The sequence below is a fragment of the Paramormyrops kingsleyae genome, chromosome 2, assembly GCF_048594095.1.
Source record: "Paramormyrops kingsleyae isolate MSU_618 chromosome 2, PKINGS_0.4, whole genome shotgun sequence".
NCBI classification, from domain to species: Eukaryota; Metazoa; Chordata; class Actinopteri; order Osteoglossiformes; family Mormyridae; genus Paramormyrops; species Paramormyrops kingsleyae.
Window position 1 is genome coordinate 8,178,340 of NC_132798.1, and position 23,672 is coordinate 8,202,011.

Consider the following 23,672-nt stretch of genomic DNA (forward strand, 5'->3'; position numbering starts at 1 on the left):
GGCATCCAAGCCACACAAACTGGCCCCTTTATCTGTGCTCTTGTGCTCAAGTCTGTCCCCAGGCAGGAACTCTGGAAAACATTTATGCGGTCAAGCGGGGGGGGGGTTGAGGATAGGAAGGGGGGAGGGGGGGTAGTTAGGTACGCCTCAGAACGGGTGAGGTAGAAAGCGAGTTATACAGTTTTGGACCACGATAAGAAGACCAAAGTTGAAAGGAATGACTACAACAACAAAATAACACTCACGAGTGTAACGTTGCTATGGAGTATTCCCCAAACCATTTAAAACAATAATATCTGAGAACAGTCAGCACACAGAGAAATCGTAAGTTAGTAGGATAAGGGACAATCGCAAAGACAAACACGAGGGAATGGGTGACAGCCCAGCGTTACCATGTAATGTATCTGAAGGCTGCCCTGGGTTCTTGGCCCTCAACACAGCGGACGGGGGGGTCAGGGGTCGTGTGGCACCGGCAGGTGCTGTAACTCCAGCCTGCGCTCACAGTGTCAGATCTCTGTTTATTTATCTTTTTTTTTTCCTGCCGGTCAGACTCCGGGCCAACACAACCACACACACACACACACACACACACACACACACACACACAGATAGGCCCCTTCCCCCCCATCTTCTCAATTTTCCCCCCAGTTAAAAAAATAAAATCCCTCGGCCGCTGACAGCCTGTTTCTGGAATTCTCCCTGCATTCCCGGCCCAGTGGCCCCCAACTCAGAGGTTGGGCTCCGGGAAGCTTCACGGGTCACACCTCGTTTGGACCTGACATGCCGGGCCTTCCCAGGACCGGGGGGGGGGGGGGGGGAAGTGGGGGTCCACAGTGGGCTACATCCTTCTACATAATTACAGAGGCAACACACGTGAAACAGCTAACATGGGGATCAAGCCTGGGATACACTATATAAATCTTAAAGGCAGTTACATGATAAATATATTCACACACACACACACACACACACACATGGAATGCAGTGGCAGTATGATGCAGCACAGCTTCTAAGGGATTTATGAGGGGTGCAAATCCTCGAACCCTGGCCACAGCCCACCTGGAACCAGCAATCAGATCAAGATCCCCTGCCGAGCGACGTCAACGTAGGCTGCATGTGTGGCCCGACGCGTTTAATGGAAAACAAACACTGTTCACAGCCCTACAGTACGTCGCGCTACAAAGTTACCGCCTGCAAAATTTTCACCTCATCAGTTCCCTTCCTGACTCAAGTCAGAGAGTGAATAATATGGACAGAAAATGTGAAAAATGCCCACTTTTACAAATATATACTACACTTTTCTGAGTATATAAGATGGTCAGGCTTTCCACTTTGGGATTAAGTGGTTTCTGGGATATTACGTTGGTAAGCCGCTGCTATAGACTAAGCAATGATAGAGATAACTATGCATGAACAGATTGAATTAACCAGAGAAGTAGCTGTTTGTAACTAGAAGGAAGAAACTAAGTTACTGCGGAAGTAAAGTTGGATTTTTATCCTCAGAAGGGAGTGGCAGGATTTAGCTTGCTGTGTTTGGAGTGTGAAAGTGACCTATAGCTGGGGGGCGCTGCAGAGGTAGGGTGCGGTCATTTTGTGTGTGTGTGTGTGTGTGTGTGTTTGTTGCCGGGGGGGGGCTCCCCAACCAGGACCTCCCGGAGTCTTACAGACGCCAAATCAGAGTACCACATTGAAGCGTATCAGAACACAGCGAGTATGAACACACATGCGCCCATAAACACAAGCACTGCCACACAACCAGTCGCATCCGTGGTATATATTCCTCCACCGGACAGTGTCACGTGCTGTCACCTCCGAAGCGCATGAACACACGCACACACACACACACACACACACACACACTCAAAAGATATATACAGTAATAATCAGCAAATATCCTGCGTAGATTTTCTGGAATTTAAAAAAAATTAGCATGGAGTACATTTTGAATCAGTCAATTCACCGATTTAAAGACGCACACATTCCCCCCCCCCCCCCCCCCCAGTGCCTCCGGATCCCCCACTGGAGCCCGAAGCCCCAGTGGTGAGACCCTGTGGAGACCCTCCGCCAGTCCAGGCCCTGCGGACGCGCTGCCAAGCCGCCAGCCGCTGCCCCTCCCTCTCAGAGGGATCCTTCACAGCCCCATGTAATTAGCCTTAAATACAGAGCAGCAGAGGCCCACATCTGGAAGAAGTTAAGATATCGCAGTTTCCTACCAAGACGGCTAAATATTTAGGTTGAGAGTTACTGCGCGTGGATGAACTCGTGATGGGGGGGGGGGCAGGAACGAGGGGAAGTGCCAGGATGGCGAATGGAAGGCCACAGACAGCAGGGACCGTCTGGCCTCCCAACACTAAGCCAGGTATTAAGGGCACTAAAGGCTGTGGACGTGCGAGAGACCCCTGAGTGATTGATGGCTTTTCGGAAAATGATCCAAATGGTTTCGCCGTACGGTCAGACCCACCTACGGTATATAACTCAATGACATTCGACGTCACTGCTGAGGCGGGTTCACCATGGAGACGCATGGTTTTGGCATCGTCCCTCCATACTCTATAGAAACAACAAACAATCGACTATAGCTATTAATGGACAAACCCCCACCAGTATTTCCCATGGGCTAAAAGGTCTCAGCTGGAATGTTATGGGCGCCAGCTGTTGTGCATTATATGGGTGGACAGCCCCCGATGCTTCTAGGCCCATAGACCCTATAATGCCCTAAGCCTCTAGATCTTTGGACCCTAGCCCCCTACGCTCCTAAGACTCTACGCTCATGAATCCTAGCCCCTAGACCCCTAAATCTCTAGGTCTATGGACCATAACACCCTAAGCCTCTAGGGTAATGGACCCTAGCCCCCTACGCTCCTAAGACTCTACGCTCATGAATCCTAGCCCCTAGACCCCCAAATCTCTAGGTCTATGGACCATAACACCCTAAGCCTCTAGGGTAATGGACCCTAGCCCCCTACGCTCCTAAGACTCTACGAATCTATGAATCCTAGCCCCTAGACCCCTAAATCTCTAGGTCTATGGACCATAACACCCTAAGCCTCTAGGGTAATGGACCCTAGCCCACTAAGCCTCTGGACCTATGGATCCTAGATCCCTAAGCCCTTAAGCATCTAGGCCCATGAATCCTAGCTCCTAGGCCCCTAAACCTATAGGTTTACGGATGCTAGTCCCTAAGCCTCTGAGCCTCCAGCCCCATGGACCCTAGCCCCTAAACGTCTAGATCTATGAACCTTAGCCCCTAGGTCCCTAAGACTGCTTATGCACCACAGCTCCCCAAGCCTCTAGGCTCATGACCCCAAACACGTAGGCCCCTAAACCTCTAGGTTTATGGACGCTAGTCCCTAGTCCCCTAAATCTCCAGCCCCAAGGACCCTAGCCCCCTTAGCAAAGAGGACCCTAGCCTCCTAAGTCTCCTGCCCCACAGGCTCACAGATGCTAAGCCGCTACAAACACATGGCCATAACCCTACCCAGTTAGGCCCCTAGCCTCCTACCAAGATCACCAGTGCACCAAGATGACATTCCATAAATCCAGATAAAGACAAGAGGTGGTGAGATAGGACTGTGCAAATTGGGAGGGGAGTAGCTTATGGCACAAGTGCATCCCGAGAGCTACGGGTGCTACCTCCATATACAAGGCGGAGAACCAGAAGCTGGGAGCTAAGAAAAAAACACCCAATGACCCAGCTACCAGCTGCCATCTTTGTTTTCATGGAACCCTATGGGGATACTTAAAGACTGTGGTTCTCTTTGCATAAAACACAGACAGCTTTTCCTGCTCCTGGTGTGGTGCTTCCTGACCTAACTTCACAGCTTCATTTTAAATATATGCAGGAAAGCAATTAAACTGGATTAATAGGTACTGGGCTGTACAATTAACTGCAAACACTTGCAGCTCTAGCATCCTAATTCTTGTTTTCTCTTTCTCTTTTTCTCTCCTTCTTTTCATCTCTTATTTTCATAAATGTGTTCCACACATGTTTATCTGGCCTTTAAGAAGGGGAAACAGAGCCCGGTGTATATGGCCCACTGGCCAACTCCAGCTCGTTCGGCCATAAATCCACTATCTGTTCATCCTTCGCATGCATTTTGGGCTCCACGAGGGCCTTACTGCATCCATATGGGGCCTGCCGAAGAGGAGCATTGTGGGAGCATGGAAGTGGACGAGCGGTAACCGTGGTCAGTTTGACGAGAGCTAAGGTTAGAGTTTCCCGTAGTGTATTAGTGTATATAAGTCAAAAAGTAACATTATTGCTTTTATTATATTTTTTATTACTGTTAAAATGAACATGAGCTAAAACAAGCCTGACTATTTGGTGAAGCATATCGTGGGAGTTTGTAATGTTTACATTAGGAATAACCAATCAAAGCTCAAGAATCCGGAGCCCAGAACCAATAGCAGTGATCTCTCTGTCCTATTCCTTCATTTTTTAACCCTTCGATTTTGTTGAAATATAGCTAGAAAGCCTGTAAATGGGAAATGGAGGGCAAACGGTCCCCATCAGAACAGCTCGGATTTCCTCGTGCGAGCATCAGCAGAGTAAGAAAGCGAAAGCGCTGTAGGAGGACGCGTTTACGATGACGGCGCTCGCCTCTGTGGCAGCCCGGGGAACAGAAGGCGATTGTGAGCCGTCTGCTGAGATCGCTGGGACGTTATGGCATTAAAAGGGAGGGAAGCCAAGCCGCCATTAAAGCGAGAGATGGCGCATAAAAAAGAAGCAGAAATGTGTTTCTGTTTATCCTGGTTTAGCGGGGCCAAGTCAGCTGGAGACGAGTGGGCGGGAGGGCGGCGGGAGCTGGGGGGTGGGGGCTGGTTGGGGGGGGGGGGGGGTAGAGCCTGCGTGTTTCCTCCAGTCAGACTCAGGATTTATAGCGACAGAAATGTGACAGAGCGGGTGACGGGATCTCCTCACGAGGGTCCACTGTGAGGCGCCACCAGTTTGGTGAAACTGGGGCCGGAGACACCGAGGCTCCTGTGGCATTAATGAAAGGGCACCAGTCATGTGCCAGGTAACCTGGTTAGTTTTCAGGGCTGCGTTGGCCACCTGGCATCCGTGGGCATTTTCCTGGCATGTGGGCGAGCACAATTTTATGTGCCCCGTCCCCAGGTGCCAGAAGGTATCGCTCAGCAACAGTTATCATAGGACCTCCCCCCACACACACACACCCCATGCCAAAACTTACAGTGCAGCGGCTGTGACGGACCACAAAGTCCATGGCCAAATTCTAATCCCAGTCTAGCCCATAGCCCAGTCTATTTCAGAAGATCACAGCTCACTATACTGTCCAAATACATTTACACAAGTGTGATACTAGTCATTTATTTTGAATGACCTGGAAACCATTGTGTTGCAATAAGAGGAAACCAATATATACTTGGGAGATAGAAGGACTGGCTTATCTAACAGGAAGAAGCTGGCTGAGGAGATGCTCTCCGAGATACAGAACACTACGCTCTTCAGTTCGAAGGTCTTGACCACTGCAAAGGGCAAAGCTGATCACTGAATGATATTGACTGTGTCAATCACAATACTAATCCCGTTCTCCAGACCATGATGAGTTTCAGCTCAACATCAAAATTTATCTTCTTTCTATGCACTTCTCAAAACACCTAGCAGGATTTCAGAGTAAGTCCTTGTTTTTTAACCTGTAAAGCAGTAATTTAGGGAAATTACCGTGGAACTCCATTACAGCATGCCTATATTCTACCATGACCAATGCAGCTGCACTCAGTTACCCTGTGAGGGAAGCCCAAATTCACTCCTAATAAGGCCTCCCCACTACCTCCCCCTTAAAATCGCTCTCATATCAGTGTGCATTTAATCTTTTATGTGAGTGTGTGCGTGTTCGTCTAGCTCAGCACATTTTCAATGACAACCCACCCCCCCCCCCTTCCTCCCTTTTTAAAGAAAGGATGAAGAGAAACATGGAATCATCCCTTTGGCCTGACCTTGAGGGGGGCTGACAGTATTTATCACTGTTAAGTATTGCACTGTAAGTCATACTTTTTGACTTAGCAATACACCTCAAAGCTTTTAAGCGTTCAGTACTTATACTTTTATTTTCAAGTTCCGCGAAGTTACCGCCGAAACAGCAATGATGTAATAATGCAAATAATGCGCAAAAACACGCTTAACAATGTTAATCTCATATAGAATTCCAAATTCTATGAATAAAGTAATCTTGAAAGTGAAATCAGCTCACTTACAAAGTAACGGTGCGATCCGGGAGGAGGCTGACTTGCGGAGTTTCGGACAGTTCCTCGCCACTACAGCTCACCCGTTTGCGCACAGCCGGCGTTCCGTGAGCCTTCGATCGCTCGTCCGTACAGCTGCAGCCGCTAATGATGAGCCTGGGGCAGGCATGGGCGAGCTTTGCCTCGAAGGCGGTCCAACAGACCAGCAGCAGCAAGACGCGACCCCAAAACGGGACGCCAACGACGGGCAACCGCATCGTCCCCGTTAATCTCACCTCCGCCGTGCTCCGGTCAGCCCATACCTACGGCGCGAGGCTCTCCTGGGCGGAAAGGAGCCGCAACGTGAACGATGGTCTGCTAAGTTCAAGCTGGACTTTAAATTGTTCTGGAAAATAACAATGGCAAAAGACGATGTGTCCTGCAAAGCTCTTATTCCATGGGTTTTAAAAGTCGGATAGTAGTCAAAGTGAAATGTTGGTAATGCGAAGAATATCCCAAGTGAATGACTGGCCCTAAATTCTTGAAAAACACTTAAGTCATATTAAAAGAATGTGGTCCGTTTTAAGTTTCAGTTGAAGCAATTTAACGGTTTAATATAAAAACTGGATGGAAAATGCTTCCTTCAAATTAAGGCTTTTTCTGTCATTTCTAAACGTGCGCAAATTTTTTTCTTCAAGTGTCTAATAAATCGACACCGGTATCGCCAAAAATAGAAAAAACACAGCAAAGCCAAGCAACATAAACGGATATTTACTTCTTTGTAGTAATTTCTCGGCTTTTCACTGGAGCCCAAAAAATGCAATTAATTGAAAGAGCGCACGCCTACAAAATGTACACGTTCATTTCTTAACACCGGGATTTGACAAGACGCTGCCTTTTCCTCGTAAGATGCAACAAGCTTGCGCGTTCCTAGCCCGCCGTGCCCAGTAGCTGGATCCCGGTGCTTATTTAAAATAAATCCTGGGAGTAACTGCGTGTGTGAATAACGGAGGTGCGAGTCCGGGTCGCCCGTAATTCCTAACATCTAGCGGTTTCTGCCTGCCACTCTGTCACACTCAACTCCGGTTACTGGGCGCTCTGCGCGCATCCCCTCCCCGAGCGCTCACAGGGTCCTAGCGCCGACACGGCAGAAGCCAAACAAAAGCCTACTTGACATTTAGAACAGATCTCCTTAAATCGAGATGTTTTCAAAACGAGATATTGGATAACCAATGATGTTTTCGTGTTGCTCTTGAATTACCGAAAGGAAAGTAATTCTTTACCAATCAATTCCCCAATCACAGGTGTGCGAAAAAAGACGAGGATTAATGGTTTTCGCTAAGTTGACATTAATCGATTTTCGCCATTTACACACAGTTACATACCGCAACTAAGCGTTTACAGCATTAATGAAAATGTACTTAGTAAACATATTTGTGTGTGTGTGTGTGTGTGTAGGTGTACAGAATGAACTGGAATTGCTGTTGGCAGAGATAAGTAATGGAAACTGTTCAGAGACATTGTATTATATCTTGCGGTTGCTTTGCTGCTTTTTAAAAATATTAATCGGACTGCCTGGTATTTCAAAATACAATACAAACTAGCCTACAATGAAAGGTGGTTTAATATTGTGGGCCTGTTGAAATAATGTTGACCTTGAAAGAATATTTATTATGAATAGTTAATAAATGCAACATTATCAGCTCCTTGACATTACGATGACCGGAATAACTTCTCAAGGATACTTACTGAAACAGTTATTTTTTAACAAGAACAAACAATACCGCCGCTTCGGCAGGAACACGTTTTGCAATAACTGGAAACAGAGCAGTAATTTCAATATAAAGTTATTTCTTTGTATTACAAGGGTGGAGAATTTTCCAGAAAATTAATGTCTATGAGTTGTAATGCATCATCATAGACACCTGAGTTCGGCTATTGGCGTTTTTGATGACATGCGATTGATACGACCAAGAAAAATAAAGACCTAGCTGAACATTCAAGAGAAGAGTAAAAAAATTACGCTGCTAAGCTACACTACTGAAATATACTTTATGCAGCTGTTTTGAAGTTGAGCTTTGTTTTCTTGTCGAATAGGCCGGCGCTAGGACCAGTTTCTCGTCTCCAGTTAATTTCGATGCAGGCAAGGTCTTCGCGTGCGACCAGGCTATCGAAAACTGGAAAAAACTTTTTTGGCTTCGCTGATGGAGTGCACACACGGCTAGGGAGCGAGGAGGAAATGGAGAACTAAAGATGAACTAAAGAAATTAACATGTCACATGGAGAATAAACATCATCCCCCGGATATTTCGGAATGTTTACATATAGATAGAAAAAAAACGCAAACAGTATTCAGTTCCTTCGGTAATTCCATGTCTATCGATGTGAATCTAAATATTGCGTAGCCTACATAACACATAAATATACATATAAATAATATTCTGAAAAAAAAACTGGGCTGTCAATGAATGTGTTTGGAGGAGCGGTGGGTTCGAAGTTGATTTGGACGTAATAATTTAACATGAGAATATAGTCAAATGAAGCAAATAGCAAATGTCGTTTCTTCTCCAAAAAGTTATTGGATGACATATTTTGGATGGCCTGAATAACAATGCTATATGTATATATATTCAATTCATATCGGGCTTGTTAAAAATTACGTTATGTTCCGTAGATGCGCCCAGTAGACTTGCCGCCGCAGCTGGCTGCTACACCTGGGTTGCCCCGTCATGATAGCAAGCAAGCGACAGCGAATTAACCTTTCCGCTGCTACGTCAATTGCCTGGAATCTGGAAGAATTTAACTCAGCAGAACCGCTGAGTACCGCATGGGGTTCACGGACATGCGCCGGACGGCTCATTGCCCATTGACGCAATTTACAGACGCGCAAGCCGTCTGTCTATGCATGCTTTATCCGCTTAAATCACAATTTATTGTCGATGGAGGTTTTTCTTTTTGCCTTTATTTTATCAGGAAAATCCCATCGAGATTACAGGATCTTCTTTGCGAGGGAGACTTGGCCAACAATGCTTTCAGAGATAAGAAGTGACTTTGTTGACCCAGATTGTAGCATTCCACCACGTGAGAAAAAGCACCAGTAGTAGCAACAGTATTTTAAAAATGTAGACTTAAATATATTCTGGAGCAAGACAACATGTCATATAACGATACAGCACCTGGTTCAGCTCAGACAGATGTAAACCCAAGTTGACAAAGTGTGTTCACCTTGTACCTAGACCAGTACTTCCCAATCTCGTCTTTGGGGACCCACAGACAGTCCAGCATTTTGCTTCCCCCCAAGGCAGGGATCTCAAAGGGAGCAAAAATGTATACTGGTTACGGGTCCTGGAGGACCGGATTGGGAAACACTGCCCTAGACAGAGTTCCTTCCAGTGATGTAGACTGGTTACGGATCCTGGAGGACCGGATTGGGAAACACTGCCCTAGACAGAGTTCCTTCCAGTGATGTAGACTCTTAATAAGGTAAGAAATGACCAAGATGAAAGCGGCCTGCAGAAACTGTGGATGCAACACCTAAACCTAAGAATGACTGAACACAAAGGTTTATGATTCCCCCAAATTTACCTGACTTTGGCCATCTCCATCTTTCAAGTCAGAGCGTCAAAGGCAATGCAGCAGGACTTACTTGAGCTCCATACGGAGTCAAACTCTCTTTCCGCCTCTTTCTTTTGCCATATTTATTCTTCGTCACCACCCTAAGGGCCAGAGGTAGGCATTTAACCCCAACTAACTCCTTGTGCAGGGTCAAACAAGCTACAATGATTGCTATTAATCACGTTCCTAAAAATGTACCCGCCCACTATGTTAGCATTAGCTAAACCCTCAGCTTTCACACGCAGAACATCAATGTAGGATATTTGAAGACTTCCTAAAGAAATGAATTTATTGAGACATTAAGGCAACAATACCATTAAGCTTAGTTCTCAACTGTATATCTGTGTGAGCATGTATGTATAAATACATATATAAACATATGCAAATATGTGTATATACACACACACACACACTTGTGCAGATGGTAAATAAAGCATTATCTTCATCAGTTAATTTTATTTTTTACTTCAAGTGGAATCCATTACCGCTCACGAAAAGTAATTAAACTCCAAGCATATAGACATGGTCTTACAATTTCAGAAAAAAGCCCCATTATCTATTGTAAAATCTCACACGTATAGACATTCTTAATGCCTGTTCACCCAAGAGTCCTTTATCACCAGGCTATTCGTCCACCAGTTTCGCCCAATTTGTAGCAATACTGGCTAAAGGTCTCTGTTTAACACGGTTAGACCGCGATTGTTATTTTAAGGAAGTACATCTGCTCCATTCAGAAAGAGACTGTGGGACAATGCAGCATGGTAACCATGGACTCCTCACGTGCTCAACATATGAAATCATGTCACTAACTTAGCACAGCAAAGTTATACAGAGTAATTGAAACAATTTGCTTTCTCACTTCTCTCCCCACGCCCCTTCCCACTACAAAGGGCCTTGCCGCGAATATACATTTCACGCATTAGTATGCCAGGGAGGTACGGTGTACAGGTGTGAAGTGCTGTGCAAGATCTAATACCATTCTTTATTATTAAGGGTATTTTTGTTGATGAAAGAAACCAAGAGAAGCCATCTATCTGCTTTCCGTGAGTGTTTATCCTGTGCAGGGTCATGATGAGGAAGCAGAGACCATGGCGCAGGGGACACCCAAGATGGGCAGAGAGTTGGAGGGCATACATTCATATGCATAATCTCTGATTAAGGACAATGTCGAGAAACCAGTTCACTTACGTGCATGTTTTTTGGCACGAGATGACATGAAAGAGACCCATGCAAACATGGGGAGGACATGCAAACACCCATAGATACCCTACAGGGAAACACACAGAGATACCCTACAGGGAAACACACACAGATACCCTACAAGGAAATACCCACAGATAACCTACAAACACACACACACACACAGATACCCTACAAGGAAATACCCACAGATAACCTACAAACACACACACACACACACACACACACACACACACACACAGAGATACCCTACAAGGAAATACCCACAGATAACCTACATACAAACACACAGAGATACCCTACCAAGAAATACCCACAGATAACCTGCAAATACACGGAGATACCCTACAACCAATCACAGATACCCTACAATCAAATACACAGATACCCGAAAAGCAAACAGAGATACCTGACAAGCCAACATACAAAGATACCCTACAATCAGATAGTCAGAGATACCCTACAAGCAGATACATGACAAACAAACAGACAGAGATACCCTATACGCAAACAGACGGAGACCAACAAGCAAACAGACAGATACCCTACAAGCAAACACAGAGATACCTTACAAGTAAACACACAGAGATTCCCAACAAGCAAACACAGAGATTCCCAACAAGCAAACGCACAGAGATTCCCAACAAGCATTGGTAGTTCAGTTTTCTGAACTTTTCAAAGCCCGATAGCTTAGCTGGTCGGCCAGTAGCCGAGTAGGTGGACTGGGACGGGTCATCACGCAGTGCCACGTCCAAGCGCGAGGGATGGGGTCTTGCCACCACACCCACCACTCCAACCTCTCACAAAAGGCACAGTGTACATGGAACCCCGAGCTGCGGCCCCCCACATTATTCCTGCATGTGATACTGTACACCGGAGCAGACTGGGAACGCCTGCCTGACTACTTAAGGAAACCAGAAGGAGATGAGCGGCGCCTGCTCAGCGGCAAAACAGAGAGATGTTTATACAGCCCCATTGAGGAAGGCCTCAAGTACAACACCCCGCTCCAGAGCACCAGCCCCCCAAATCTCCCTCATCTGGTGTGCAGTTTCCATTTTCAATGGCACGTCCCAAACTGCACATTACATCAAATTGTACTTAATGGCATCCAGACAAACTTTTATGTCGGTCCAACATTCCCCCCCCCCCCCCTCCTCGATTCCTGCCTCCTTACTTCCATGCCTCCCATAACCCAGCCAGGGATCTCGCTCCCTCGTTCTGCTACACATCTGGACCCCATTCCAGGTGGAAAACAGAGACATGGAAGATGGCTGGCAGGGAAAGGTGAACAGCTCTTGGGGGGAATATGCGGGAGACAAAGGAGACTTGTGCAAGAGAGTCCAGCATGGCTTCCTCTGACACGCAATCACTACTTCACCCCCTTCCCCCTCCCCCGAAATCAGTTTCTCGCTACGCAAACCGGCAAACGTCTACCCATCACCAAGGTTTTTTCATCATCACGCTCCAGCCGGTCAGAATTTAGCACCAGCTAAACAAGTTGGGGCAGATCGAAGCCCTCCTCTCACTTTATTAAATGTGACAAAATGTGGAAATTGGAAAAGTTAGGACAGGCATCTGTTAAAATAAAATGATCCCTTACCTCACGAGCCATCTGTCCTTTATAGAAGGAGCGCCATCTAGTGGCCATATGCACTGAGGCATAAAATGAATATAACAGCCTGCCCATACTGGGTTCTAATACAAAATCACCCTCCAACTTCACTGTTATTTCCTGGCTCTGAAACCCTTGTTAGTGCCATTTTTTATTCTTCTGTGCTGTCTTCTGAGTTATAGGGAATTGAATCAGTCTCTCGGGGTAGGTAATGCCTAATGTCCCGATCCACTTTCTGCCTATGTGTGTCTGCCGTCTCCTTACACAATTTCACAAAATATTAATTCATTTATCTGATGCCTTTATCCAAACCGACTTGCATAGAGGGAAGGGTTACAATTTATGGATAGCACTTCACTTGATGGGACAAAAATCTTAGTAATAACTCAGTTACTACTGATGAACAAATAATTAACAAATATAGCCACTACTTGAGATAAAAGATGCGTCACGATTCAGCAATGTCAAACAAATACGAGATCAGTATTTATCTTGTGTTATTCATTAGTTCCTTAGTTGTTCCTTCAGTAGTTCACAGAATGAACAGATTTAGTAACAAATACAGTAACTGCTTGAGATAAAACATGTGTCATGATTCGAACAAGCATTAGATCGGTATGTAACTAAGACTTAGTTTGTGGTTAATTAATACATAAGCAAGAGTATAATACTATATTATTTGTGTCCCACCAAGTGTGACCCAACATATGTATCAGCAGGGATCTGAACCCATGACCTTTACACTGGCAGCAAGGTGCTTTACTTACTGACCTACAAAAGCTCACAAATACAATAAAAAAAAGGTCTAACTGCAGCAGAGCATTTTCAGGGTTGGTGTCACAAACTGCATGGTGGCCTGAAGTTCTTCCACCTGACATCTGCAATGGTGCTCCTCAGTACAGGTGTTTGTATACTGAGGCACCCCGAGGGCGCCCACCCTCCCCAGGGCCTGGGCCCAGCAGCTGGAGGGTCCGGCCAGCGTGTCCAGTGTCTCTGTGAGGTCAGGGGGCCCCTCGATCCCCTAGAAGGTGGCATTAATGCAGTGTGACAAACATCACTGAGCCTCCATCTGCATCACAGGAAATTCCACATGGAAAAATGCACCAGATGCTGGAACACAAGCATAGAGTTTGGACTCCTGCCATCTATGTGTCAGGGCTGCAGATTCATCGTTTTTTTTGATCCAGTGTCCATATATAGTATCTGAATGTTCATACTAATACACTAGTACCTTCAAACTGATCGGTTTGCGTTGTATTCATCAAAATTTAAACCATTTTCCTATTATTTACTGCAAATAAATTCTGCTAAACACATTATGTGGTCAGACAAAAATACTGAGTATGCAGATGAATAACTATAATATTATACCAACAAATATCTAATGTATTGACATACCAGACCTACTGAATAAGCTGATGCTTGATTCTGAAAGTGACTCTAAAAGTGATAAAAGGGCGCCCTCTTGTGGTATGCAAGCGAACCAGAAGGACACAAACTGTCAACTAACGTTAAACCAGAGCAAGAGATTAATACGATGGTACGTGGATAATATTTAAAAACAAAATAACACTATGGACACGTGGAAACATTTAATAGAGGAGCCGCCCTTAGATAAAATATCCAAAAAAAGAACGACAAATGAGCCTGTTAGTTAAATAAATACAAGTCCTAAGATTCACCTGATCGATTATCTAAAAGCATTAAAAATAAGTGCATTAAAAAAAAATTAAAAATTGGCTACGTGATAGTATCTGGAGGCACTTATACTCATTAAAGTAACCTTCCTTTTCATTAGGTGTCATCCAACACTCATGGGATTTCTGCTTATTAAGCCTTAATCTCTGTGTGTCGATCTTAGTGCTGCTTTTGATACTATTGATCACATTAGCGATACTTCTATGCTTTGTTACTCTGTAAATCGTATTTAATGAGAAACTGCATCGCCAAAGCTATAGAAAGATGAGTACTTATCCACACTGATCTATCACACTCTTAGATTATGTAGCAGGTTTTCTGGGATTCCATCAAATAAGCTGATAATCCCTCAGTAATCCCTTCAGAGTCACTAGTGTAGCCTAAAGACTGGTTATGACTGACATGAGTGTAACTGCGTAGGCTGCCATAACTCCACACCTGTGGGTGACGGCCACAGCGGGTCAGCAGAGGATGGCGTTTCTTCCACACTTCACACCACCCTGACTCATCTGGAAACTATCAACCGTCATGCCAGGCTGCTATTCACGGATTACAGCTCCGCATTCAACCCGATCATCCTCTCCAGACTTATCTCCAAGCTCTTAGGCCTAGGATTCAGCAATCGGACCTTCCTCACCGACAGACCACATCATGTAGGAATAGCCAAGTGGACCCCTGTCGCCCCAACGCTTAACACCGGCACATTTCAGGGCAGTGTACAGAGCCCTTTGTGCTACCCCCCCCCCCCCTATTCCTGATGGTGTGGCCATAAATAGCTTCTCATAAATCTCCATTGTGAAGCTTGCTGATGACATCATCATTACGAGACGGATCGGCAACAGAAACGGGATGGCCCGCGGGGAGGAGATGGAACTCCTAACAAAAGCGATCAGGACAATAACTTCTCCCTGAACAGCAGCAAAACCACAGAGCTAAACCACGGATTACAGGAAGCAAGTGACTGATCACAATCAAATCTGCATCAGCAGAGCCGCAGGGGTGAGATGAGGCTCAGCGGCGGAGAGTTTCCGTCACCGAAGATGTCGAAAGGACTGGACAAGTGGCAACTGTGGCAAAGGCGGCCCAGCGGTGCCCATACGCCCTCAAATGTCTGAGGAAGACTGGAACGTCACTGGCAACTCCGAGCACTTCCTGCGGGTGCCTTGCAGAGTCGACCCTGACACAGCAGCTGCTCAGCCCAGGATCGAAGAGGGTGATGAGGACATCTGAGGATCTGGACTTGTCTGCCTCAGAAAAGCCCCACGCGCAACGACAGAGCCCAGCCATCCAGCAGTCATCCCCTCCACACTCCACCGGTACGTCAACATCCAGGCTTCAGAAACAGCTTCCTCCTCAGCATCCACTGCCACCGTAACCTCACCACCTTTTTGTCTTACTTGTACGTTATTGTATCTTGTATGTATCTTGCAAATTATTTGCATACTGTACATATTGAATGTATCATTCACTATTTTGTCCTGTTTATTTATATACTGCTTAAGTCTTCAGGGAGGTATGCAAGCTAGTATTTCATTGTACTTGTACAAATGATAAAATAAAAGGTTTGAAATACTTTAAGTCTATACATAACTGTAATGCATCTACAGTATTTTCACAACTGATCTCATTCTCCACTCCTCCCCCACCAAGACTAAGAATCTCTTTGCACAGCCAAAGACATCAAGTTGAAAGACTTGCACCCTGACTCACACCACTGGCTGACAGATCACCCCTAGGTTCCTACCAGAGCACTGAGCATGACACACTCACTCCTGGCCCTAATTACTCACACCTGTTCCCAGTTTGTACAATGTCTATACCCCTGTGGGGAGCCAGTTGACCCTGGGTCACCAGAAGTTTCCCCGTTCATTCGTTTCCCACTCGGGAAACGACACACACACGCATCAGATAATTTCCTTGTACCTTCAACCACGTTCAGCTTTAATTGCTGCCAACTCACAGATGATGCGGCTCTCGTCATTAAACCTCCGAGCACTTTGGCGTGACCATGCAGGGATGGGCACTGCATTTTAAAAAGTATATGAGGCATTTACACACAATCGATTTCCTGAAATCGTGACAAAGTTGCAGGGCGTAGCACACTTGACTCTGCAGAACTCACCCGACAACTTGCATGACTACATGCACACATGACGACTCGAGAATTCAGAAGAGGATCGTTACGGTGCCACTGTTGCGCTGACGCATAGAGAACCAGTGGCTGACTCTCAGCAGTGCGGTATGTGAATCAGCCAGGCACTTCTTTAGGAAAACTCATACTGGCCGAAGGAAAAGGAGCCAACACTCTAAAGAGGCACATCTTTAATATTTTTTTTTCTTAACATTTGCTAAATGAAGAACCTTCGCATTTCCAAGAGGTACAATATACATACGACGCGAATCAAAGTGTCCCTGCACCAAGTACTCGCCGCGGTCACCGTGGTCTGCCCCAGCCCCTGTTCACACAGATCTAAGGGTGCGACCAACAGGCAGAAAGAGGGGGGGCATCACTCACTTAAGTGACATGCACTTCCAGGATAGATATTTACATACATACTATAGGGCTAGATTTATGAAGTCGCGGATATAGTCCCTCATTCAATAAAAGCAATTAAGGCAAACTTATTAAATGTGCTTATACTGCTTAAGTAAAGGCATCTGGATTTAATACAATACATTAATACATCTGGGGAGGGTAGCTGGGGACACCAAACCCTTACAAACAGAAGTATGTGAGTGTGACAATACATTTCAAACCGCTTCCCATCAAAGCAACCGGCACCCGTGACGTCGCTGGAGGTCTTGGCGTCCTCTTTCCTGTTTTGACTTCACCCACTTCCTGCCTTGGTGGGGGCGGAGCCTGAAGGAAGCACCTACAACCTCATTCACTTTCTGATGGCATGTGATGGAATGGAACCAGGAAAAAACCTCAGAGCACTTGACATCTAAGCAGTAACGTGTGTGTGTGTGTGTGTGTGTGTGTGTGTGTGTGTGTACGTGGGGGGGGGGGGGGGGGGCACAGAAATGGCTAAGGCCTCGTGGATCAGCACCCTGGCCCCTGGCCCTCGTTTAGAGTCTCCAGGGGTGGGATGCCCAGGTGCCAGGCAGATGGGGGGGGGGGGCTGAGACGAGGGCCTTCAGTGGTGGGGAGAAATGGGGGCCCTGTAGTTGGCGCCTGGGCCCTGGTACCGCTGCCGGGCGTGCTTCTCGCAGAACATCTCGTCCCCCACCCAGAAGTGGCCTCGCATCTTCAGGTTCAGGTCGCACTCAGAGCAGGTGTAGCATTCCGGGTGGCGGTAGCGCTCGTCCGCGATGCGCACTGCCTGGTTCCTGTGGGAAGAAATGGGTATGATGGCGGTCAGACACCAGCAGGGGGCACCATGCTATCCACTCACTGTAATACAAGATCATAATACCGCTTATAGTGATCACGGTTACTGTGATTACCCACTTATATGGATCAAAATGCTGGGACAGAATCATTCCTGTACAAATACTGTTTAGATAATTAGCTTATAATAATCAAGTAGTCCTCTTACAGTGTTCACGTTGGGTCTTTTTTAAACATGACAACATATTGAAACAATTGAAACTGCAATATTCTTTTTCCCCCACTTTACTTCGTTTGCCCTGCGGTAACCCCTCTGCTTCTGGGTAGCTACCTGAGGCTATTGTATAAATAAAGTTGAACTGAACTGAATATTAGGTACAGTACTGTGCTGCATTATCACATATTTGAATTACACACAGTTCAGTAATTTAATCTGCACAGTACTGCAACTTGAAAAGCATGCGGAACTCCTGTAATGTATTTTGAAATTGTGAAAATTAAGCAAATAGTGACGCTGTCCGTTTTATGCATGTAATAAATCCCCCCCCGCCCCCCCCCGCCCCCCCCGCCCCCCAGCCGCAGCAGCACTGAGCTGCACAGTGATGAGCCTCTTACACAATGTTGCTGTTGCACTTCTCACACACATGGAACTTCTGCACGCCGGCCACAGAGACGGGCTTGGGGGGGCTGGGGGTCAGCTTGCCAGGGAAGCGCTGAGCGGCCACTGTGGGGACGGGCAGAGACGAGGGCCGTCAGCAGGGCCCACTACCCCATCCCCCAAACACACACACACACACACACACACACACGCACGCACGCACGCACGCACACACACGGCAACACTGAGACAGTGTTATTAACGCCTCATTTGTAAAAACAGCAACATTCTTCACAGCCCATTTGTTCACTTCCTGGGTCAAGATCGCTTTATTTACACACAGCCGAAAAAATTGTCCCACAACACCAAAGCAACAGGTTTAATCTTATCGTGAGGACATTTACTCCCCACGATGTAACATACACGTGATACACAGGTATCCTGAAACTGAACTGAAACAATGATTCCACAGTAAGGGGGCAGTGTTGTGCATGTTAGTGCCACCCCCACAGTAAGGGGGCAGCGTTGTGCATGTTAGTGCCACCCCCACAGTAAGGGGGCAGCGTTGTGCATGTTAGTGCCACCCCCACAGTAAGGGGGCAGCGTTGTGCATGTTAGTGCCACCCCCACAGTAAGGGGGCAGCGTTGTGCATGTTAGTGCCACCCCCACAGTAAGGGGGCAGCGTTGTGCATGTTAGTGCCACTCCCACAGTAAGGGGGCAGCGTTGTGCATGTTAGTGCCACCCCCACAGTAAGGGGGCAGCGTTGTGCATGTTAGTGCCACCCCCACAGTAAGGGGGCAGTGTTGTGCATGTTAGTGCCACCCCCACAGTAAGGGGGCAGTGTTGTGCATGTTAGTGCCACCCCCACAGTAAGGGGGCAGCGTTGTGCATGTTAGTGCCACTCCCACAGTAAGGGGGCAGCGTTGTGCATGTTAGTGCCACCCCCACAGTAAGGGGGCAGTGTTGTGCATGTTAGTGCCACCCCCACAGTAAGGGGGCAGTGTTGTGCATGTTAGTGCCACCCCCACAGTAAGGGGGCAGTGTTGTGCATGTTAGTGCCACCCCCACAGTAAGGGGGCAGTGTTGTGCATGTTAGTGCCACCCCCGCAGTAAGGGGGCAGCGTTGTGCATGTTAGTGCCACTCCCACGGGCCCCTTCTGTAGACAGAGGCTCACCATTCTCGTCCGCCTCCAGCACCTCCTGCAGCATCTTGAAGGTGCTGGATTGGCGAGGGGGCGTACGCGACTCCCTGTTCTCCTGGATCATCTTGTACACCTCGGAGTCACGGTCGAACTTCTGCATGGTGAAGTCGGAGCTGGAGAAAACAAGAAGCAACGCGTGAAGCCTAGGGGGTTTGTATGCATCTGGCGCTCTGGGTGAGGGAGGGACACCAGTCATCAAGGCAGGGGTCTCCAACTCTGGTCCTGGAGAACTACTATCCAGTAGGTTTTCTATCCTACTTGTCTTCTGATGACCACACCTGTTCCTGGTATTTACCTGAGAACAGGTGTGGCTCATCAGAAGCCGGGTATGATAGAAAACCTACTGGACGGTAGCTCTCCAGGACCGGAGTTGGAGACCCCTGCCTTAAGGCGACCCAGTTGGGGCTCACCTGAAAAGACCCATCCGAAATACCACACTGGCGACTAACCAACGTCCTAAACTAGTCATCGATCCTCAGATACGCACTTCACACATTCTAAGAATTACGTTTTTACCCACCCTGACAAACTGCCCCGTCATACCAAAAACGTAAGCAAGTGCAACTCCAAAGCCAGTGACCTGCCTACATCAGGACAAAGAGTCTGTATCTGAATTCCATTCGGAGGAGGGTGTGACGCGAGGCCACTGACGAGTGCCACACCCCCTGCCCACAGCTGACCAGTGACCGTCCACCGCTGTAGGAGGCCTGACCGACGTAGCTTCGCGTGACCTGCAGCATGAGGCCGACAGGCTTGGTACACCCTGGACGAGAGCCAGGAGCAACACAGGCAGCCGTGGGAAGGGCAGGAGTACAACCAACAGGCAAGGACATCCGTGACGGTCTCTATGTCACACTGCTAAAACTCTAACCACAATGGTCGCATTTTAAAGGGCCAACGCGATGTTTTATTCAGTATAAGCAGAGAAAAAGATCCTTGGTTAATTAGACATGGGATCATCATCTATTAGTGTAACTTACGTAAACTTTACTACCTAAACTGCTATTATTACCATTGCATTTAATACTAGGGCGTGGATAAGTCATTCCTTGATGTCCCATCCTACCTCCTCGTAAAACAAACAATCGCATATCAACATAGGTCTGGAAACCTGTTTGTCCTGAAGAGACACCTGGTCTGCAGGCACAGTCCGCCCCTCATCTGTAATCAACCAAGCAGAACTGGAATGCTGACATTAGAGGGGCGGGCCAGCGAATCGGCAGTGCTGACTGATGGCGATGGTCGCCATGGTATCTGCACGCATGCCAAGGATGGTCGTGATCCCCCCCCCCCCCAACCGATTTCAATAAGGCAAAATTTCAGAATGCACCACCCACTGAAATACTACAGCAGCAGAACTACCCAGGGGACCCTGCGCACGTGTCCAGCGGATCAGACCACAGCCAATGCTGACCGAACAGTGAAACGGGAGGAGGGGCTGATGGGTAACATGTGTGAGCTGGGGTCCCTCAGCTGTGAAGCATTTGGAACAGCTTTGCTACAACAAAACAACCCCCCCCCCCCCCCCCCGAGTCCATGCAATGTGACATGCCTGAAAACAGATCACAGGAGACACCATAAATCATCCGGTGGACTTCATGCGGGACTCCATTCCTTACATGTTCAGGAAGAACAGCGTTCAAACCGAAAGCCAACCGACGGAGACTCCAGGGCCCCCGACACCCAAAAGCCCTGAAGGTGGAATACATCCAGAGACAGGTACCCCGAAATCCAAGGGGGAGGGAATAGGAGCCTGGGTCAAGTCTGCCCACAACACACACGGGGGCCCATTTTAAGCAACAAACAGCTCTGAAGACAGGGGGGGGGGGCAGAAATGCGCAGCAAGGCCTCGGTGGAGCCCGAGTGGCGTCTGGTTTCAGCCACAGGCCAGAAACATTTTCTGAAAATAAGACTGGTTTGTCATGCCTTCATAACCAACATCTGGGAGACCATTAATAAAACAAGGTAAAACCATGATATGAAACACGGAACCCATGCGGGGGAAAATGGAAAATGCTGAACCACAGAGCCCCCCCCCCCATTGTCTAATAGAGCATAAATAAGTTTCTTTAAAATTTCAGTGCCAGATAAGCAATCGGTGCACTATGACATTTTAAGGTCCATCTTTAGGATCATAAGACACAGAGTTCGGAAGGCTTACCTATATTCCAGCGTCACAACAAAGACAGAAATCCCCCAACAGGCTCAGTTTTAATTAATAGATCCAACAGATGTGTTTTCAGGCCCAGCAACTTCTACTAATATACATCCACTCTCACGCAAGCAAAACGTGTGTCTGAGTGAATCACTGCACCGAGATCAACTCTCAGTTAAAGGTGTGTCCTTGTGCCGCTCCTCATTGGCTCGAAGTGAAAAGGGGCAGTCAGAGAGGTCAAGCAGGTTTCTGATTGGCTGCATGCAAAAGGGGAGGGGTATAGTGAAAGTTGTGGAAGATTGAGGGGTGAGTACTCTTCAGAAGGGCCGGCCCAGCATTCTGGAACAGCATCCAAGGTCTGCGGTGGTTTCATACCCCCCCCCCCTGCATGTGGGAACTGCACTTCCCCACCTGCAGCTGGAGAGTCGAGGATGAAGGTAGGGGACCTCTTACCTGCGGCGGGGGGACACTGGGGGCTCTCTATCCAGGGGGCTGTGGGGAGACTGGTGGCCAGGGGGGGTGGGGGTTCTACTGGACCCAGAGTTGCTCCGGTATTCTGGTGAGAAGTCCTAGAAGGGAAAAAAACAACACATCGTATCTGGGGCCACATGACTTTTTGAGGGCCAAGTTTGAACATGGAGCAAAGGTCGAGGTCAGAAAAAGTAGAAAAATGGTGGTCGGTTGGTGGGGGGGGGGGGCAGGTTACCAAAGAACTTCAACGCCTAAGGCAGTGTGGACAAGAAGGGCACAACGGGTCAAACCTCTCACCCTCAGCACAGCCGAACACAGGCCGATGCTCATAGTGCACCCAGATCCTTCAGAACCACAGCGGAACCCAGCAGAGGTCCGATCAGCTCGCGGTTTGGCCACTGAGAATAAATGCAGGGTGTGTCCGTCCATCACCACCCTGCATTCCCGCCGCCGTCACAAAGGGGGGGCCCCTCCCACGACACACATCACTCCTCAGCCGGCACGGTCACCCGCCAGCCTCCCACAACAAACACCAGTGTCACTGCCAACACTGGATCGCCTTTCATAACCGGGGTGTCGACTGTGGGCGTGACGGCAGCTGGCGGTGCCGCAGTGACGGAAGCCTGGTGCTCACCATCCCCAGAGAGAAGAGGGAGAGCCGCTGACAGCTTCTGGCGGAGCGACGCGAGCAGAGCAACGCAACGGAACGTCGGCACGTGATAGCAGCTAAAGCGCAGCGCAACTTCCATTGACGTTCCCTCATATAAGCAACATTTCTGGGGGCATATAAAGTAACTCATCCATCCATCCATCCATCCATCCATCCATCCATCCGCACATGTGCATCGCAGGGTGACACCTAGCCTGAGGCCCAGGCCAGGAAGCACAGGGAACAGACTAGTCAAGCAGAGCAAATATTAACCACACGGGGGCGCCAAATTCTCAGCGGAAAGAACAAGACGTACTGATGTGCCTAGACGACAGACCATAACGTAATAGGCTCTCCATCCAGCCTGACTACCCCCATGCATGAATACCCCCCCCCCCCACTCCTGCCCCTGTAAGAACTAAAGGGAGCCAAAAGTGTTAGTGTGTGATACAAGAGACACACAGCCTGCCGTGAGCAGAAGAAAAGGTTGTCGCACGCGTACACACACACACACACACACACACACACACACACACACACAGCGTGTTTGCGGCTTCCTCTCCAAGCCGGCACAGGCAGACGGAGCACAGGAGTGTCAGAAAACCGCTGCCAGGAGATTTTCAGAAACGCACCCAAACAGAGCAGCCCAGTACAGAGGAGCCGCTCTGGAAATGTCACTCATTACGCAGGTCGGCGTTTCAGGTGTCGGCGTTTACGAGGAGGACCGGGGAGCTGATCTGTGAAGGAGGACGTGATGAAGAGGCAGGACAGGAGTGCCAAGCTTAGCACGCCAACATGTGGGGGGGTCGGGCAGCCCCCGCCTCGGCCTTCGAACCCCCTACCCAGAGCCAGCAATGCCGCCCTAAGACTGTCTCCAAGACCGACACCCGGTTCCAATTGCGAAGGGCCTTTGAACAGATTCCCGCTCAGAACTCACCGAATGCCCCCCCCAAACC

General features: G+C 48.0%; 2 protein-coding genes across 4 annotated transcripts in view; both read right to left on the reverse strand.

Moving 5' to 3' along the window:
• The window catches only part of adgra2 (adhesion G protein-coupled receptor A2), a 47,813-nt gene extending 40,545 nt beyond the window's left edge, over positions 1-7,268 (reverse strand). Inside the window, exon 1 of one of the 2 annotated variants that reach the window (XM_023802024.2) lies at positions 6,288-7,268. In XM_023802024.2, coding sequence (XP_023657792.2) covers positions 6,288-6,373 — 86 coding nt within the window. In that variant the 5' untranslated portion in view covers positions 6,374-7,268. Of the gene's footprint in view, positions 1-6,216 lie in introns of both variants that reach the window. The other variant, XM_023802014.2, reaches the window with a different exon arrangement.
• A 9,345-nt stretch (positions 7,269-16,613) lies between these two features.
• pdlim2 (PDZ and LIM domain 2 (mystique)) overlaps positions 16,614-23,672 on the reverse strand; it is a 35,624-nt gene continuing 28,565 nt past the window's right edge. For both annotated transcript variants that reach the window (XM_072704749.1, XM_072704751.1), the window contains exons 7-10: positions 22,050-22,165; positions 19,415-19,554; positions 18,255-18,363; positions 16,614-17,638 (exon numbers count right to left, since the gene is read on the reverse strand). In XM_072704749.1, coding sequence (XP_072560850.1) covers positions 17,446-17,638; positions 18,255-18,363; positions 19,415-19,554; positions 22,050-22,165 — 558 coding nt within the window. In that variant the 3' untranslated portion in view covers positions 16,614-17,445. The remainder of the gene's footprint in view (positions 17,639-18,254; positions 18,364-19,414; positions 19,555-22,049; positions 22,166-23,672) is intronic.